Below are 19,734 nucleotides of genomic sequence, written 5' to 3'. Positions count from 1 at the left end.
GGGCACTAATCCCGTTCATGCGGGCATCACCCTCATGACCTAATTACCCCCCCAAAGCCCCTCCTCCTAAAACCACTGCATTGGGGTTTAAGCCTTTGGGGGAGACACAGACATTCAGAACACTGCATCTAGGCCCAGTTCTGCCAACTTCTTTCTGGAAAAACAATTAAAAAAGGTAACTTCTCTGTGGGGAGGGTATAGCTCAGTGGTAAAGCGCATGCTTAGCATGCACAAGGTCCTGGGTTCAATCCCCAGTACCTCCATTAATAAACAAACAAACCTATTTACCTTCCCTCTCCAAAAAAAGGTTAACTTCTTAAAAGAAAGATAGCTGTTTTATCCCTAGTGATGTAAGAGAAATATCCTGTAGCCAGGAGAGACCAGGGCCTCTGGGGCTGCTGAGCGAGCCTGAGCCCTCGAGCCCCGCTGTGGGGACCACTAATCCCTTCATAAAACAATGTTGAGAAGAGGCGGCTTGTGCCGTTGGCCTGGTTTACAAAAGATGCTAAGACAAAAATCAGAACCGCTTAACCTCAGAGCTTCAGCTTTTGGAAAATTGGGAGAAGGGCTGGGGATTATTTTCGTCTGAAGTACAGCTTCAAAGAGAGGCAGAATCACACGGCACAATTTTAAGAAAGAACTGGCCAGCGTCATTGGCTGATGTGAACAGAGGCAGGCTCTTTCCCTGCCCCTTGCAGGGACTGGCACTGCGAGCCCGGCTGCCTTTCCTAAAGAATGAGGACAGAGATCTCTGGAATGTACTTACAGGGCCCTCCTCAAAGCCTGGTACAGTTCTTTGAAGGGTTACTGCTCCTCAGAAGGGGAGGTTTCCTCTGCTTGCACCCTCACAGGAGTGTCGAGAGCTTTGACCTCTCCTTTGGAAGAAGTGGTTTGCAAATATAATTTCCTCTCCCCATACTTGAGCCCTGTTGCAGATTTGGTCCCCTGGGAAGGAGACTGTAACCACTCTGTTCAGGAGTACCCCGGGGACCAAGTCCTGCTGAAAAGAAAGGAAGAGAGCAAGACTGGGCAGAGAGGGAGAGGTCCATATGCAGTGCCGGCCCAATGGCAGCCTTAGCCAGCGCCCTTCAGAATTGCCCTGAACCGGGCAAGATGGTCAGGCCTCTATACCCACCACGTGGGTCATCACTGTGTGTGAGCAGCCCTGGGAGGGGCATGATCACAGATCTAGGAGGTTCCTGAAAGGGGAGGGTGGGGCAGACGTGGCTCTGAAGGACACTCCAGGTCTTGCGATCGATCTGTTCTCATGGTCGGAGGCCATCATAGTGTTCTGAGCACAGCTTCCGCGGAGGGGACTTGGGAGACCTTCCAAGTCTCCCTGGCTTGCTTTCCTGCCAGCGGGATTCTGGCCCTCCAGGAGGAGGCAGTTAAAAACACCGGTGTCACAGAAGTGGGAGATGGCAGTGAGGGCAGCACATTTTATTTAATTCCAGGTTCCTCTTGCATTTTATTTTATTCTGCTAATCAGTCTGAAAACTGGGTAAGCAAAACCTCTCTGTCTTCAAAACCAATATACTAGCCAGAGCAGAGAGAAAGGACAAGCCCTAGGTCATATATTTAGAATGAAGCAGATCAAGGATTATCACCCACTCCCCTCAACACCTAGGCTCAGCTCTGAGTCAGAGCAACAGTTGGAACCAACAGCAGCCAGCGCGGCCTTGGCTCAGTGATGCTTCTGCGGGAGCTAAGCAATAAGAATCTCCCAAGTGACTCTCAGAAATTTATATTTTAAAAAAGCTCCCCAGCTGATCCCCCAGTAGCCCTGGCATTTAGCAATTCCTTGCTTTCGGCCAGTAGTACTTAGGAGTTCATAATTAAAGCCTTGCTTATCCTCTGAATGCCTGTTATACACACGCCAGCCCTGCCAGCAGGTATTGAGAAAAACAGAATGTTGCAAAGAGAAAGTGTTTCACCCTGTTTACCAATTGGGAAACATTTAGAAATGAGCTCGTTCATGTTGGCTTGGTCTCTACACCTTTGTTGGCTTCCTCCACCCACCCCCCTCCCAGGATGAGACTATACAGCCACCTAGCAAAACCACGAGAGGATGAGAAAGAAGACAGCATCGTTTGTAGCTGGCTTTTTTTTTTTTTTAAGAGTTATAGATTTACAGGACATGCAAGGAGGTGGAGGATGCCTTGTTACCACTGAATGGTGCTGAAAGTTCTGCTTCCCATTTGGCCAACTCTGACACCACCCAGGAAGAAAGGAGGAAGGATGGGGGAGAGCAGAAGCCCAGATTCCCACTTGACCTCCATGGATACCCTTGGAAGAGGGCTTCTTTATTGATGAGTGGGGATGAAGGTGCCAGCTCCCCACTAGGTCTTCTTTGGGGAAAAGGGGATACCTTAAGCAAGGATGGAAATTTGGGCTACCCACTTGGCCTTTCTTGATAGGGGCCATGTTTTTCCCCATGGGGTTTGGCTGAAGTAGGGTGCTGCCTTAGTCCATTCAGACTGCTACAAAATAATACCATAGCCCGGGTGGCTTATAAACAGGAGGAACAGATTTCTCACAGTCCTGGAGGCTGGGAAGTCCAAGGTCAAGGCACTGGCAGAGTCAGTATTTGATGAAAGCCGACTTCCTTGTTCATGGACAGATAGGTGTCCATGTTCAAAAGCCTTTAATCACTATAGGATAAATGCTGGTGTGACACTAAGTTCTGAAAAAGAGGTTAAGGGGGGAGGGTAGAACTCAGTGGTAGAGCACGTGCTTAGCACGCATGAGGTCCTGGGTTCAATCCCCAGCACCTCCGTTAAAAAAAAAATTAAAATAAATACATTAAAAGAAAACCTAATTACCCCCCCACCCAAGAAATTAAATAAATAAAAAAGAGGTTAAAACTGTGACTTTACACAATGATATCAGCTTTGAGAGAAAAAGTGGAAAACATTTTATCTTAATGGCTAGCACTTATCATGCCTGAAGTCTTCCGTGACTTCATCCAAACTTTTTTTCTGCCTCATTTCCCGTTAGAGATATTAGCTTATCCTGCACACATCTTAACACTACTCAACCTTTCTTAAACATATGTCGACACTCTTCACAATTCCAGACCTCCGCTTTAATGTTAAAATGAAAGGATCTCAATGCCTTGAGGGGGCCCCCAGCAGGCAATCAGCCTTAAATGTGCCAAAGTAATCCTGAAGTTCCAGGAAAAGGTAAAACGTCATGTAAGTGTCCCCCCATCCCCCATCATCAACTCCTGGGCTGCCCCTCCCCAGCTCCATTCACCCTCAGCCTGCAGACCATCCCTTAGTCTGTGACTTCCTCCACCTCAAGCTGCCTGTGGGTCATGACCTGCTGTCATCTGGATCCAGCTGGGGGAAGGGAGTGAGGGCAAATGCACGCTGGGATTGCCAAGGCCTTAATCAACTTTATCACTTTGGGCTGGAAAAGTCAGGAACAGGTCTCCAGAGGGAGGTGCCCTGGGCCTGAGAAGTAGCTGAATTATCTTGTCTGCTGGTTAATAACTAACCCGCCTGTGTGTGGCCAGCACAGACTCACTGACTTCCAGGCTTGCGGGCCTGTTTGCCTTTCCCATGGCAAGAAAGGAGGAGTTTCCCTTCACGGCAAAGGCAGCGGAAGAAGCAAACACTGAGCAGACAAGAGACAAAGGAAACCTGTGCTGCCCAGCTCTGCCGTGTTCCCTGGACTCAATGGTTCAGAAAAAACTTAATGATTGGAAACAGTCAATCACTTGTTCACTCAACAAATATTTATTCCGGATCGCCTATTCAGGATGTGTCTGACCAGCCCTTCGTGGTGGGCTGCCAAGGGGAGCAAAGGTGGCTTCCTGATACCGAGAGACCTCCAACTGGGGACACCAAGGGACAGCCAGGCCACAGGTCTGACACTGAGCTTCACCCAGGTTTTTACTTCTCTTTATCACGCAGTCACCGTGGACAGACATGGTGCATATGGTCTGGGAGTCAGGACACCTGCGGTTTTGGTCCTGGTACTGACTAAGACTTTTAAAGGGACAATTCCTTTATGCATTCAATTTCCCCATCTGTCAAATGGCAACGTGCATTTCTGCCCCTCCTCTGGTCCAGAACTTTTCTGAGGCTCAAATTTGGACAATATAGAAGGTGCTGTGAAAAAGCAGAATATGATCATATTATCTGAATGCCTCAAAGCCCAGTGCAGCAGGTGTAAGTGGCAGGGGCCGGGCTGGAAGAGGAACCAGCGAGGAAACCTAACTTATCCCGACAGCCTGAGAAACAGTAATGTTATTCAGTGCCTTGTAGGCACGTGGAGTCTTCTGGCTCATATTTATCCTTGGATGATAAAAAGTAATTCCTGCAGAGCCAATGAGCCATCTCTGATCTTCAGATGAAGGAGAGAGAACCCAAGTTTATTCCCTGCATTAAAGCCGTAGATAACACAGGAAAGGCTTGTTGCTAAACCCCAAGCACTTGTGGACACCCAGTAAATGATGGTGATGATGCTGGCTATGGATCAGGGGCTTTCAGGCCCTGCCTGCGATTTGGGCTCACGGGAAGCAGCAGCCGGAGGGCGAGGACAAGGCCTCCTTCCCAGGTCAGCGGGGGAACTAAGGTCAACTGACAGCCTGTTGCTGTGTTGCTGACGACACTCGTTAGATCTGGTGCAAGTCCCAGCCTATGAGGAAAGCTGCAAAGAGAGGAAAGTGCGTCTCTGGGGACAGACACCTTACTCTAGGACATCATGACCCTTTGGGATATTTATATGGGTCAAAGCTGTCTTTTGAAAGGGTTCTGTCTCTCGTCTTCTCTGCTAACTGACACACTCTGAAGCCTCCAGCCCCCTTTCATACTTAGGTTTGGGAATATAAATTGGGAACTCTGTTCTTAGACACGAAGAGAAATCTGTCCTAAGAAAACATTTCAGACGATTATGATTAGTTATTTAAATAGTTCTTAAAAGCTCAGTCTCCCTTCCCCAACTAGTCATAGTGCTGGGGGAGAACAGGTTCTTGCCTCACGCAGGAAAGAATTCAAGAGTGAGGCGTGGTAAAGTGAACGCACGTTTATTTGGGGAGAGACACGCTCCATGGACAGAGTGCAGTCTGCCTCACTCAGAAGGGAAAATGGCTTAGGAGATACACGCTCCATAGGCAAAACGTGGGCCGTCTCAGAAGGCAAGAGACAGAGCGAGAACTACCACGAGGTGTGGGGTCGTTAGCTTTTATGGGCTCAGTAATTTCTTAGGCTAAGGAGCAGGAGGATTATTCCAGCTAATTTGGGGAAGGGGGTAGGATTTCCAGGATTTCCACCCCCCCCAACTTTTTCACCTTTTAAGGTCAGCCTAGGAGCTCTCATGGCACCTGTGGGTGCACCATGAGGCTCAAGGTCTACTGGAAGTCGAATCTTCTGCCATCTTGGTTCTAACCAGTTTGTCCTGTCCTCCATGGCTGTGTCCTTCCTTTGATGGCTATGCCCTGCGCCCTCTCCTCTCACTTCAATAGGACAAGAGCTACATTTTATATTTGTATGGCTGCCTCTTGAACAACCTGGTCAGAAGTCTAAAATTAAAGTGTTGGCAGAGCCACTTCCCTCCTGGGGGCTCTGGAAGAGAACTCTTTCCTTTTCCAACTTCTAGAGGCCACCCCCATTCCTAGGCTCATGGCCCCGCCCCTCATCTTCGAAGTGCGTCATTCCAACCTCTGCTTCCTCCATCTCACTTCTGTTTCTTACTTTGATTCTCCCACCTCCCTCTTGTAAGGACCCTTACGGTTACACTGGGCCCACCTAGATGATCCAGGGTAATTTCCCCCATCTCGAGATCCTTAATCACATCTGTGAAATCCACTTAGGCACGTAAAAACCTGCCGAAGTGTTTTTCAACGTGACTGTACCTTTTCAGAGTCCCAGCAGCAATGTGAGAGTTTCCATTTCAGTTGTATTTTTAACATTGTCACCTGCTTGCTTTGGTTCCTGTGGCAGACATGCTTTCCCACACAGCATCTTTTTGCCTAACCCCCATTGTCAACAGAGCCTTAATTTTTAAAATTAAAAAAAAATTTATTGAAGTATAGTTGATTTACAATGTTGTGTTAGTTTCTGGTAGACAGCAGTGATTTAGTTACACACACACACACATATATATATATATATATTACTTTTCATATTCTCTTTCATTATAGGTTATTACAAGATATTGAATGTAGTTCCCTGTGCTGTACAGTAGGACCTTGTTTATCCTTTTTTATATATATAGTAGTTTATATCTGCTAATCCCAAATTCCTAATTTATCCTTCCCCTCCTTCCCCTTTGGTAACCATGAATTTGTTTTCTATGTCTGTGGGTCTCTTTCTGTTTTGTAAATAAATTCATTTGGATCAGAGAAGCCCACCTTTTAAGCACCATTCCTGCCTTGTGTGTCCAGCAGACCTGCTGGACACCGATTCTGTTCTCTGTAACCGTGCTCCTTAAATGTATATGCAGTGAGCCAGCTGAGGATTATTAAAATGCAGGCTGACTCGGGAGGTTTGGGGTGGGACCTGAGACTCCGCAGGCCCCTGGGGGAGGCCAGTGCTGCTGGCTTATGGAGCACATCCTGAATAGCACGGCCCTGTGGCTGAGGTCGTCGGACTTGGCCGGATGTTGGACTCACCTAGGGAAGGGGACACTAGGAAAAACCCTGATGCCGAGGTCTCTCACTCTTGGAGAGTTTAATTAGCATGGTGTATGCCTGGGCATCAGGGTGTTTCAAAGCTCCCCAAGTGGTCTTAACCCTCAGCTAAGTTTAAAGGCCACTGCTCTATGGCCTTTCAAAAACATTTAATACTGGCTCAGAAATCACTTCTGCAAAAAACTTTAATTGGAAGATAATTTTCTGGGCTTGGGCTGGCCTTCTCAGTCATGAATAATTAACATTGGTTCAACACTTTGCAGGAAGATTTTGTAGTTATTATTAAATCCCAGCATGTGTGGGACATTAGACCATAGAATGCCTCAAGTCCCTTCCAAATCTGAGGGAAGAAACTATTGCCCTAATTCAACATCTGTGATTCAGAGGTGTACTCCTTTGGCAGTACATTCATTTGACCACCAGGTGGTGATGGAGTAACATGATACCACAAAGTCCCCAGAAAGTTGAGCCGAAAGTGACCTGTACTTAAGGCCATAACACTTTCAGAACAGGTGAAGTTCTCAACCCTGAGGGGCAATTGATCACAGACTCCTTTGAGACTCTGACAGCTGTAGACAAATGTACACCCACACACATGAATGCAGTTTTCAGCAGTTCACAGACAAAAATTAAACCGTGGACAGCCAAGACCAAAGGTGAGTTATCCCCCAATACCCACATGAATTGTTTGGGGCCTGACCACTCCCACCTCCATCTTTCTCAGCACCTGACCTTACCTCCTGCTTCATGGAGAAAACAGAAAAAATCTGGCCCCAAATCTACCATTTTACCTAATCAGCTCCCACCTTCCTTCCCGACACAAGAAACAGGGTGTCTTTTCTTTTCACTGAAGGTTAAATCCACCAGTGTTCCTGATCCATTCACCTGGCCTCCGTCAAGTTCACGGTCCCTCCATTGTATGCACTCATATATTTCCTTGTGCTATTTTAAAAATAACTCACTTCTCTCAATACAAAAGCAGTATATGTACTGACAAGACAATTCTTGGACTGAGGAGCAATAGCCTCGTCTCCACTACAGAAACTTTGAACAGATTAAAACATTCACTGCATATCTGAAATGAAATTTATTTTTTGGGTGTGTCTAACATGGCATGTATGATCATTTTATCCTTTGGTGTATATTGGGTTGTTTTGAATTTCTTTTTTATTACTAGCTTGTATTTTATTGGCTCTGATTAACTGAGGGTACCTTTCATCTCTGGGGAATTAGTATTTATTATGCCTATGTTTGAGGTTTTTCTGAATTGTTTCTAAAGTTTCTCCTTTGCTGTTTCCAGTTCCTGATTAAGGAGTAGGAAATCTGTATTCTAGCTTTATTTCTGCCGGGACTAGGTGCCCGACCTGGAGTAAAACACTCGCGCTCTCTAGGTTTCAGTTCTCTTATCAATCAAATGAGGGAGTAGTTGGATTAAGTGCTCTGTTACCTCCGTTCCAGCCCTGTTATCGGATTCTCTACCTTGCTAGGTACTGTCATGCCTTAGCACGTAAAAAACATACCTGAATATGTTAAGATTGAAAGAAAATTCGGGTTGTGAGTAAGATATGTGAAGTACTCCACACAGGACTTGGCATTCAAGGCAAGAAACAAATATCAAAGTTAAAAAAGTTGCGGGGGGGGGGTGTGACCAAAAAGGGTTAATGAAATAATGTTTCAGCAGTGATTACGTCATTTTGGAGGGGTGGTTGAAAACCAGGACTCTGCCATCTGGTGGAAAATTTCCTCAGGGCAGGTAAAAGGGCTGCTTCCTCTGATCGCTAACTGGGATAAGGCATCTTCAGCGAGCAACCTGCACTGGGCGTGGGAGGGGTCGACTCCTTACAGCGTTCGCAGCAGTCCTTTAGGGACATAATTAGGTGGGTCTAAGTGCCCAATGAGACCAAGGGTTTGCTTTGGTAAGTAGGGCGCGAGGACCAAGTAATATGACCTCGTGCTAAAGAACATTAGTAGAAAGGACACGGTGGGGATTGAGAGGACGAAGAGCCCGCATTCCTTGCGTTCTTAGGACACTCCCGGGAGGAGGTCGGTGGGTGGGGCAGAGATGCTCCCTCGGAGAGTGGGGCCCGAACTGTCTGTCTACACAGACACTTGATTCTTCTAACCAGAGAAACTTCGATTAAAACGAACGTCCAGATGATCTCAAGCCTGTTGAGGAGTAACAGAAAAGACTCCTGCGGGAGGAGGGAAGAACACTGAGCGTGGGCAGCTCGCTTGATGAGCTAAGTAACAGCGAGAACTAACCACCTCCCTCGGCTGCCCGGCCTGCCCGCCCAACAGGTGCTCAAGTCCCTGCGCGGAGGAGGGGCTGGGCAGGTGGAGTGCGGCCTCCCCGCCAACCAGCGACGTAGGAAGCTCTCCGGAGACATTCATTGGCTCGACTGCCCTCCACAGTCCTGGATCCAGAGCTGCTATTGGCTGAGGGGTTGCCGTGGCGACGGACCGCGCACAGGCGCAGTGCGCGTCGCTGGAGGCCTGGTGACTGCTAGGCAACGGGAAACATTCCCGGCTTGGCGACAACTTTCTGCTCCCGGACTCGCCTTCGCTCTGTCTCTGCGGCGGTGGCTGCTCTCCCCTGACTAGGTGAGTCTTCGGGAATGGCTCGGGGGGCCTGAGCTCCGACTTCTCGGCCAGAGTCTCAGCGCGGCTTCTGGAGCACATAAGGAAAGGCTCAGAGACATAGAGAAAGTCAGTGGAAAGGCATTTTGGCGATTATCAGCCTAGCGTTTTAGAGGAAAGTGAGGACTAGATGTCAAGGGGCTTGTCGGAGATGTCACACGAACTGCTCACACATGGACCTGCGCTGTCAGTATGGTAGCCACTAACCTGGATTGAGGTGTGCCCTGAAGGTGAAATGCTGTGTTTTTGACGATGTAGTTAACAAAAAATAAACTATCGCATTAATAAATTTTATACTGACTCCATGTCGAAGTGACACTATTTTGGATAAGTTAAAATTATTCAATTAATTATTCAAAATAATTTCACCTGTTCCCTCTTTTTGTGTGTACATGCGGTTACTTGAAAATTTGAAATTGCACAGGAGGTATGCCTTACGTTTTAACTGGCCAGCACAGATCTAGACTAAAACCTGGGCCTGCTGACACCTGGCTCAAGACCTCATGTGTTGTAATACTGTTTAAAGGAAAGTATTTCCATCCGTCTGGTGGGGCTGGAGCGTGAGTGGTGGTGAGGGTCCAAGACCACTCCAAAAGGCTCATAGTTCTAGTGTTCTAGGGCCTTGGTACTCAAAGGTTATGAATCGGAGTCTGCATTTTCATAAGCTCCTCAAATGATTCTCATGCACATAAAAGCTCCAGAAACACTGTTTTGATTTAGCCCTCAACTCCTTTGTTTGTTTGTTTGTTTCCTTTATTTGGTTTTGCTGAGTACCTAGGCTGTGTGATTCAGATTGCCTGGTTAGAACTACCTGCATTTTGAACAGCCTCCCACCCCGGAGATACTTGGCATATTCAAGTGTGAGAAACATTGATCTCAGTATAATTGTATTTCTCTTCATCCTTCCAAATCTGAACCAGTGTGGTCCCCAAATCAGAGACAGCTGCAGCAGCTTCCAGGAGCTTTAGCTAGACATGCAAATTCCTGGGTCCTACGCCAGCTACAGAGCTTCTAGAAGGCCAAGCATAGTTCCTAATTTTCATTCCTCTGGTTCAAGTCCTCAGTTTGGGAAGAATGGGGTAACTTTGATGGGTTTTATTTGAGGATAAGCAAGTTCAGCTCTCCCTGGTTCTTAAAACCCCTCCACTTGACCCCACTTCCCCAGTTCTTTTGCTGTACTTTTTATTTTTCTTTTGTTGACCCTAAGCTCTCCAGGAGTGAGGATGGCTTTTCGTGCCTCAGAGAATGACTTGGACCTGAAAAACATTGAAGAGCTGATGGAAAACCCGAGGCTTACAAGACTGAATAGTATAAAAGCAAAGGGAAGGCTGAGCTTTGCAACACCCACAGAAAATGAAGAGGACACACAGTTCCTGACATTTAAGCACACTACAAGAGCTCAGGAGAGGACAAGAAAACGACAGGAGCCAATAAAACTAGAGCCTCTGGTAAGTTCGAAAACCAGCATTTTAGCCACTTTTGGCTACCAAAGAGGTTGAAAAATTGCTTTGGGAGATGGAAGTAATTTCTCGACTCTTAATTAGCAGAGAAGGAATGAAAACCTGAAAGTTAAGACTTGTTTATGAAGATATAAACACAATTACTTATTCAAAAAATATTGAGTTCCTAAGCACTGTTTGAGGTGGTAGGATGCAGTGGTGAACAACGTTTTCTAGCAGATAAATCCTCTCCAGTATTATGTACAATATACAGCCTTAACTATGCAGGTTGTAAGGCTCTTTTAGGTATTAGGGTACCATTTCATACTGGGAACTTCAGTAAGAGCAAAAGCCATAGCTATATAGTTTTATTAGTTTCAAAGTAAATGCCTAGTGTCCCCCCAAATTTTGTACATGTCTGAAAATCCTTAACTTTTTTTTTACTGAGGTATAGTCAGTTTAGAATGTTGTGTCAATTTCTAGTGTACAGCATAATTCTTCAGTTGTACATGAATATACATATATTCATTTTCATATTCTTTTTCACTGTAAGCTACTACAAGATATTGAATATAGTTCCCTGTGCTATACAATATAAACTGGTTTATCTGTTCTATAAATACCAGTCACTATCTGCAAATCTCACTCTCAGTTTATCCCTTCCCACCTTCCTCTCCTCTGGCAACCACAAGTCTGTAACCTATCTCTGTGAGTCTGTTTCTGTTTTATATATAAGTTCATTTTGTCTTTTTTTTTTTAGATTCCACATATGAGTGATCTCATATGGTATTTTTCTTTCTGTTTCTGGCTTACTTCACTTAGAATGACCTTCTCCAGGGCCATCCATGTTGCTGCAAATGGCATTATTTTATCATTTTTAAGGCTAAATAGTATTCCATTGTATAAATATACCACAACTTCTTTATCCAGTCATCTGTTGATGGACATTTAGGCTGTTTCTATGTCTTGGCTATTGTAAATAGTGCTGCTATGAACATTGGGGTGCAGGTGTCTTTTTGAGTTAAGGCTCCCTTTGGTGAAAATCCTTAATTTTAAGAATCCAAGGGAGGAGGATGTAGTTCAGTGGTAGAGCACATACTTAGCCTGCTCTAGGTTCTGGGTTCAATCCCCAGTATTTCCATTAAAAAAAAAAAAAAAAAGAATCTGTTTATGCCCTTGGATAATTATAAATCCATGTACAAGAGCAGTGAAGTAAAAAGTGGAAGTTCTCACTTCCACCCTCAGACATTAAACTGTTGTTAGTGATTGCCTTTCAGGCTATTTTATCTATTTATTCAAATATATATTCAAAAATATGAATATACATATTTTATATATTTATTCAAATGTATATTCAGATATATGTGTGTATGTGTATATAAATATGTATAGCTTTAAAGAAAGAGTGTACACTACATACTGATCTTCTAAGTACTTATTTCTCTTAAACATATATAAATCTTTCCAGTCTGTCTACAGAGGTATCTTTTCTAACAGCCACACTGTATTTTGTTGCCTGGATGTGCTGTACTAGAACACCCATTAATCGGCCTCCTAATGGGAGTTCAGGTTTTTCCCTTTTGCTTTGTTGTCATTTTTATTTTGCTGTTGCAGATGATGCTGCATTGAATGGCCTTGCCTTTGGACATGTAAAGATAGATTTTCAGAATTGGCGTATAGGTCTTTGAATATGTACCTTTTTGATTTTGAAAACTATTGCCCAATTGTGCTGGAAGGTTCGCCTCCCCACCCACAGTGTGTAAGAGGGCCTCCTTACCCGCCTCTTGGCCAACGCTGTTGCTGACAGTTCTTTGACTTTTGCTAGATTGATGGGTTAAAATGGCACCACGTTGTTGTTGTGATTTGCATACTATTAATGAAGTTAAGTACCTTTTCATTCATTCATTGGCAGACATGTTACTTACTTTGTGGATTCTGTTCCTAGCCTTTGTCTACTTTGAAATTAGATTAATTTTTCCTATCAGTTTTTGAGGTATTTAAAACCATACACGTGGCTTATGGACATTAACCCTATTCCATCACTTCTCAAATTGAAGTATTGATTCCTTTTGGAGGAGAACATTCTTGAAGGCCCTGTGTGCTAATTTGTTATTTTTATTTTCATGTTACGTTATGTGAAAAAAGGTTAACCTAGGAATTAACTAAGCAACCAAGACTGAATCATGAAGACATAGAAAATTTGAACAAACTGATTGCAGTTAAGGAGATTCAAGCAACAATTTAAAAAGTCTCCCAACAAACAGAAGTCCAGAATCAGATGGCTTCACCGGTGAATTTAGCAAACACTGAAGAATTAGTACCAATCCTTCCCAAACTCTTCTGAGAGATAGAAGAGGAGGGAACTCTTCCAAACTCATTTAATAAAGCCAGCATTACCCTGAAGCCAAAACCAGACAAAGACACCACAAGGAGTTTCAGGCCAATATCCCTGACAAACATAGATGCAAAAATCCTCAACAAAATATCAGCAGACAGAATTCAACAGTACATTGCAAGGAGCACACACCATAATCAGGTGGGATTTGTTCCAGGAATGCAAGGATGCTTCAAAATCCACAAATCAATCAACAGATACACCACACTGATGAAACAGAGGATAAAAAAAATCATATGATCATCTCAGTAGATGCAGAAAAAGCTTTTGATAACAAGTCAACATCTATTTATGATAAAAATTCTCAACAAAGTGGACCTAGAGGGAACATACCTCAACGTAATAAAGGCCATATGTGACAAACCCACAGCTAACGTAATACTCAACAGGGAAAAGCTGAAAGCTTTTCCTCTAAGATCAGGACCAAGACAAGAATGCCCACTCTTGTCACTTCTGTTCAGCATAGTATTGGAAACCCTAGCCACAGCCTTCAGACAAGAAAAAAGAGAGAAAACCCATTGTGTGTGTGTGTGTGTATATACACACAGACACACACGCACACACATTCTTGATCCATTCATCTACTGGCGGGCTTTTAGGTTGCCTCCACATCTTGACTATTGGAAGTAATGCTGCAGTGAACATAGGATGCATGTATCTTTTCAAATTAATGTTTTCATTTTTCTTCAGATAAATACCCAAAAGTGGAATTGCTGGATCATACAGTAGTTATTTTTAAGATTTTTTGAGGAATCTCCATACTGTTTTCCGTAGTGGCTGCCGCCAGTCTACATTCCCACCAGCAGCGTTCCCTGTTGTCCACATCTTCAATAAAACTTGTTATTTGTTATCTTGTTGGTAACGGCCATTCTGACAGGTGTGAGGTGGTATCTCGTGGTGGTTTTGATTTGCATTTTCCTGGTAATGAGTGATGTTGAGCATCTTCCATGTGCCTGTTGGCCATCTGTATGTCTTCTTTGGAAAAGTGTCTGTTCAGATCCTCTGCCCATTTTTTAATCAGGTGGTTTGGTTTCTTGGTGGTCTTCAATCCATTACAGCTATGGTGGGAAGTGATTAATGACTTTCGGGTCAGGTGGGAGGGCTGTGTGATCCTTCCTACAGCAGCTGTTGTCCTGAATGTGGGGGTGAGTGCTGGACAATCACTGAGAATGTGACTTCATGCCTCTGAGCATCTTCTGTCATAACCTCCCCCTTAGCTGTGCTCATTGGTACTTAAGGGACACAATTAGTGGAAACCAAGTAGAAAAGTCTTAGTCAAGCAATAAGCCGTGGACAGACAGTAGGATGTGATAAGATCTCTCGTTGGTGGGAGCTGCCATGATGACTGTGGCTTGGATAGGAAGTGAGTCCAGAGAGGTGATCGGTTTCCAACAGGGGGAGAGTTGAAAGGTAGTGAAGAGCAAGACAAGTTCTCATTAACGTTAGAAAGATTAACATGTCTCTTTATTCCCCACAGCCGGTGCTAAAAGTCTACCAAGATCATAAGAAGCCAGAATACATATATGACCAGAACCGACGCCGATTAATTGCTTCTGGAGTCTTAAAACCTCCAGGAAGCACTGAAGAAAGACGTGCTACCAAATCTCTTGGTCAGTTTCTTGATCATGAAGACTCTGTGAAAAAGAAAAAGCAGGTAGAATATTAAAGTACTTAATTGATGCTTTTAGTTTTAGTTTCATGTCGCGTTGCTAACTTGCCTTTTCACTCACAAGAACAGTGGCAAAGTCGTTTTCTATCAGGAAACGTAGTGGATGTAGAGAACACAGTATTTCCCAGTTACTCCTCTTTAAGGAAACCTTGGACAGTAGGATAAAATCGTAAAGGAGAACTTCCAGCGTCTGTACAGTGTCTTCTGATAATCTCTAGCATGTAAAAAGAAAACATGATAGTGTTTTGGATGTTATTATAACTTTAATGAAATTTCCATCACTATTTCTCCAAATCTTTGAAGACCTTGATGAAGGGCAGTAAAATAGAAGTGGAACCAGTTAGAAGGATGACCGATGTGATTGGTGAGAGCTGTAGGCTGGGGATTGCCTTGCAGGGACTAAATGAATTGGAGCTCTGGGGAGAAATCACTAGGGCCTGGCTTTACATGAATGCCTGGATATAATTAAACAGAAGAACCGAAGTGGGAGGAAATGTGGAGGACACACCCACAATAAAAATACCAACAGAGCTGAGAATTCTCCGAGCTTTTCACTGAGAGGGTCCTTAGAGGCTTGTTAAACATGTCAGTGCTCGTCTGCCTGTCAAGCTTTGGGCCAGAGTGCTAGAAATGACATGTTGAGGACAAGCTCTGTCCTGGAGGACTTTAGGATCCTGAGGTGTGGGCAGATGGACAGCAAACACCCAAGCGCAGTGGGATGTGATAAGAGCTCTCTCATTGGTCATTTAAAGTCCAGAATAGTGGAGAACTGAATAGAAGGGGTGCTTATCCCTGATGGCCAGCAGGGATGGTCAGTGCGAGAAAAGCTGCCCGAGGGAAGGTGCTAAGCTCCGAGGCATGAGTGGAGAGGCAATAAGGCAGATAAGGTGGGGGAGCTGTGGACCTGAGGAGCCAGCTGGAGGGAGGCTCATGTCGGGTTTGGGTGAGATCATTCCGAGAGAACATCGTATGATAAATTGTATGAAATTGTATGGCTTCAGTTAATTTGCTTTCTGTGAAGTAGAAGGAAAGAAGGAGATATTTTAAGTGGGGTCGTGAAAGATCTGCTTGCCCTTTAACTCTTTTGGTATAATGTGGGTTTCAAGAGCTTGAATTTAGAGGGGAGATTGCGTGCGCATCTGGGATGAAGGGAGCGGCTGGAAAGGAGTAAGTTATGGGTTATGCTTGGTTGTAGCTGTAATTAAGTGAAGGATTCAACAGAGACTTAGGGATTGAAGGGAAATGTGGAGGAAAAGGGACGTTCCCTTTGAGAGGAGAAGGGGGTTTATTCTGAGAGGAGGGTCGTTTTTCTGGGTATCGATTTCTCAGAATGAGTTTAGAATGGAAATGTAACAATGAGGATTTCCTGGGAGATGAAGGGAGGGAGGGAGGGAAGAAGGAAGGAAGGAAGAAAGGAAGGGAGGGAGGGAGGGAAGAAGGAAGGAAGGAAGGAAGGGAGGAAGGAGGCTGAGGGAGGGAGGGAGGAAGTTAGAAACCTTACTTCCAGTAATGAAGGAAGACTGACTTATCAGTTGAGCTGGGCGTCCACCACAGGGAAGTACACAGGTGATCTACACCTTACGATTAAATGCTTCCCTCATTTCCCTCCCCTCCAACCCCTGCAGAAGCCGAACGTATGTGACTGTTTAAGTTGAGTCACATCTTCCCACTGAGTTACAGAATTAGAAATAAGATGAAAGTACATCGGCCTGTCGTTGAAGAACTCTCTCACCCAGAATGCAGCCCAGCTTTTCGCGGGATAAAATAAAGGAAATAAATGTACTTCCTGTTAAAGTAGGAATACTTGGGCCTCGTAAGAAAGTTGACTGCAGCTCTTGTTGAAACACTGGGACCAAGCAATGTGTGTTTTCTCTGGTTCTGGCCCCTGGTTTGGCCTCTTCTTTTACATAAGGGAACAGTGTCTTTGCTGCTGTCCCTGGCCAATAAATGAAAGAAACACATTTTATTTTTTGAGTTGGAAGATTTATTTCCTTTAGCTCTGAACTTTCCAGAATTCGTTTCTGAAAGTCTTATTCAACAGAGTATTTAATCGGAAATGGAGGGTAATGACCCTCATGAATCCAAACCCTCTAGGGCAGTCATTGCACAGAGCTTAGGGCAGTAACTCTTGTAGAAACAGCAGACCCCGCTAACTGTGCTGATAGGCAGGGAAGATGTCATTTATGGATGTTCCTCAGTTACTCATCAAAGCAGGTCTGCAGTGGTGATTCTGTTGTCTTCAGGCCGGCTACATCTGTTGTGTCAGAGAGACGCAGGGAGGGCCCTTGGGAGTTAACGCCGTGTTTCCTCTAGCACAGTTACCAGCCTCCTCCCCAGGGGGAGAGGATGTGTGTGATGCTGCCCAGAGTCTGTGGGGGAGCAGCGGAGTGTGAGTGGCACTGAGAGCAGACAGTGGGACCCAGGGGTTCCAGCAAAGCTCAAGTGTGTGAACATGGTGGGGACCTAGCCTTGGGGCTCCAGGTGTGGTCCCCGGGCCGGTGGCATCCGCATCTCCTGGAGCAGGTGAGACATGCAGAATCTCAGGCTCCGCCCCAGCCTGACTGACAGAATCTGCATTTTAACCGGATGCCCAGGCGATTCACAGGCACACTTAAGTGTCAGCAGCACTGTCTCCAGAACAGGCAGTTACAAGTGAGTAACATACATGCGTCTCCATGGATCGTACATACTGATCCCCAGTGCTCAGTACAGCAGCCCCTGCCATTCGCTGAAAACTAGTTTAGTGTGAGTTATGCTGACAGCCGTCCAAGGTGTCACTCACTGAAAAGCATCGAGGTTGTCAGAACCAAGTGAGGGAGTTGAGGGGCGAGGCCAGAGTCAGGGGAGGTGCAGAGCAACTGAGCAAGGAGGGTGGCGGCCCCCCCACAGGTACCAGGGGGCTGGTAATATTTGATGTAATGAAGACTGAGTGGAGGGAGAGGAGGAGGCGTGGGAGGCACCACTGGGAGTGGGGGTGGGCAGGGGTGCTGAGAAGGAATATGTCCGTGCCCAACAAGGGTGTGAAAATTTTCAGTTCAGAAGTGCTTGCCTTTGAGGCCTAGACATCTCGGGCAGTGTGGTCATTAGTCCTAGGGGTTATTATTTTGTCTCTTACACCTAGCTCCTTTTTCCCCCCAAAAAAACTCATTTTTCACAAAATTGACTTTGTTTCGATCCAGTGGCCTACTGCTGAGACATTCTTACCCTCTCCGTCTAAACTGCCACGTACCAGCATTGGCAGAAGAGGCCTTTATGAGACCAGTGCCTCAGCTTACCCTGAGTACCACTTCCACGACCGGGAGGAAGTCATTAAAGCCAACATTCAAAATCCCTTGCAAATCATTAAAATAATACGTGAAAATGAGCACATCGGCTTTCTTTACATGATCTCTGCGGTGCCAAGATCGTCCATTGAATATGACACGTATAACCTGAAGTGAGTTCTCATTTACGAAGCAATTTATTCAACAGTGAAAGTTACAAATAGGATCGCAAATGTTATCCATAATTACTATGAGTATTAATGATAAATATGATAAAATATAATTTGGGGTGTTATCCAATGACAAATGAATCTTAATCACAACGGTTTTGTGTATTTTTTTGTTTATCTTTATTTATAGACATTTTATGAAGTAGTACACTGTGGTGCTTCTTATATGTTTATATTATGCAATGTCATTTATTTTTAATAAGTATTACGAACATGTTTTGGACATCTCAGTGATCACTGAGAAAAGAAGATGGCAAGGTATAAAAGATGATGCATAATTTTTTTACATATCATTTCAGCTTTCCTTAGATTAGAAATAAGGGTTTTTTAAACAATTAAATGAGTGATTACTTAGGTTATATATATAGATTAATAATACGCATATGCATATACACGCACTCACATATACTCTCTGTTGTTGCTAAAAATACATTCGTTGTTGAAATAACTTGAAGAGTCGCCCAAATGTGAGTCTGCCAGTTGCTTGAAGGTTCAGCACAACAGGTGGTCAGACTTAGAGATGAGACTGACTTTCCTCTAGGGCTGCTCCGCTGGGTTGACTACAGGTGTTAAGACGGTCTTTTCTTGAAGGTGATTGTAGTTGAGCTTTGCCACCAAATTCTCTGAGCTCCTGTCCCACTTCTCTGCTGTGCAGGAAGACAGAAGTTCCTTCTAGGAATTCTCTTGTTCTCCCTTACTCATTGCTGTAGTTTTGATCGAGTCAGATAACACTGAAAACAGCTCTCTTGCTGGGGAAAAATGAGGAGAGAAGAAAAACCTTTGAAGCAAAGATGTAAATGATAGATCTGAAAGAGCTTAACACGAGTGGAAAATCGTTTCTAGAAGGAACAGAGATGCTTAGGGAAATCCAACCATTCAGCAGAATGTACTGAGCACCCACTCTGTAGCATGAGTGCTTCTAGGTGCTAGAAATGTATTAGTTAAAATTTTTAATTAAAATTGCTGCCCTCGGGGAGCTTACATTTTAGCAGAGGGAGACGATAATAAATACAATACGGAAGTAAGTTATATGGAATGTGCTAGGTATTACAGGAGAAGTAGGAGTGGAACAAAAGGGGTTGGGAGGGGTGGGAAAGCGGTGGTGTATAAACTGGGGTGGTCAAGGTGAGCCCCGCTGAGAAGCTGGCGTTGGGGCGGAGACTTGAAGGAGGAGTGAACTGCATGCTGATGGGGAGAGGGCAGAAGAGCATTCCAGACAGCAGGGACGTGAACACGAACACCCCAAGACAGGGACACACCGGGCATGTTCAAGAAGCCAACAGGAGGTGGGTGTGACTGCTGTAGAGTGACTGAGAGGACAGGCCATGGCGGGCCTCACCAACTGTCATAAAAACATGAACGTTTAGTGTGAGAAAAACGGAGAACCAAGGAAGGATTTTGAACAGAGAAATGCCGGGATCTGTATGACATTCGGAAGAGGACCTCTCTGGTTGCTGTGTAGAG

At 44.8% G+C, this 19,734-nt stretch overlaps 1 protein-coding gene and 1 long non-coding RNA gene across 2 annotated transcripts in view; one reads left to right on the top strand and one right to left on the bottom strand.

Annotated features, from left to right (window-relative positions):
- Positions 1-1,218: 1,218 nt before the first annotated feature.
- On the bottom strand, positions 1,219-18,071 carry LOC116660364. Its single transcript, XR_004315832.1, has 3 exons — positions 18,007-18,071; positions 11,381-11,389; positions 1,219-1,229 (listed from the first exon to the last, which is right to left on the bottom strand). It is a non-coding gene; the product is annotated as an uncharacterized LOC116660364 (long non-coding RNA).
- The window catches only part of DNAH6 (dynein axonemal heavy chain 6), a 150,317-nt gene continuing 139,309 nt past the window's right edge, over positions 8,727-19,734 (top strand). Inside the window, exons 1-4 of the mRNA XM_032469656.1 lie at positions 8,727-9,238; positions 10,482-10,722; positions 14,586-14,762; positions 17,957-18,213. Coding sequence (XP_032325547.1) covers positions 10,498-10,722; positions 14,586-14,762; positions 17,957-18,213 — 659 coding nt within the window. The 5' untranslated portion in view covers positions 8,727-9,238; positions 10,482-10,497. The remainder of the gene's footprint in view (positions 9,239-10,481; positions 10,723-14,585; positions 14,763-17,956; positions 18,214-19,734) is intronic.

The sequence above is a fragment of the Camelus ferus genome, chromosome 28, assembly GCF_009834535.1.
Source record: "Camelus ferus isolate YT-003-E chromosome 28, BCGSAC_Cfer_1.0, whole genome shotgun sequence".
NCBI classification, from domain to species: domain Eukaryota; kingdom Metazoa; phylum Chordata; class Mammalia; order Artiodactyla; family Camelidae; genus Camelus; species Camelus ferus.
Note: the sequence above shows the minus strand (reverse complement) of the source record. Positions and strands in the feature narration are given on the sequence as shown.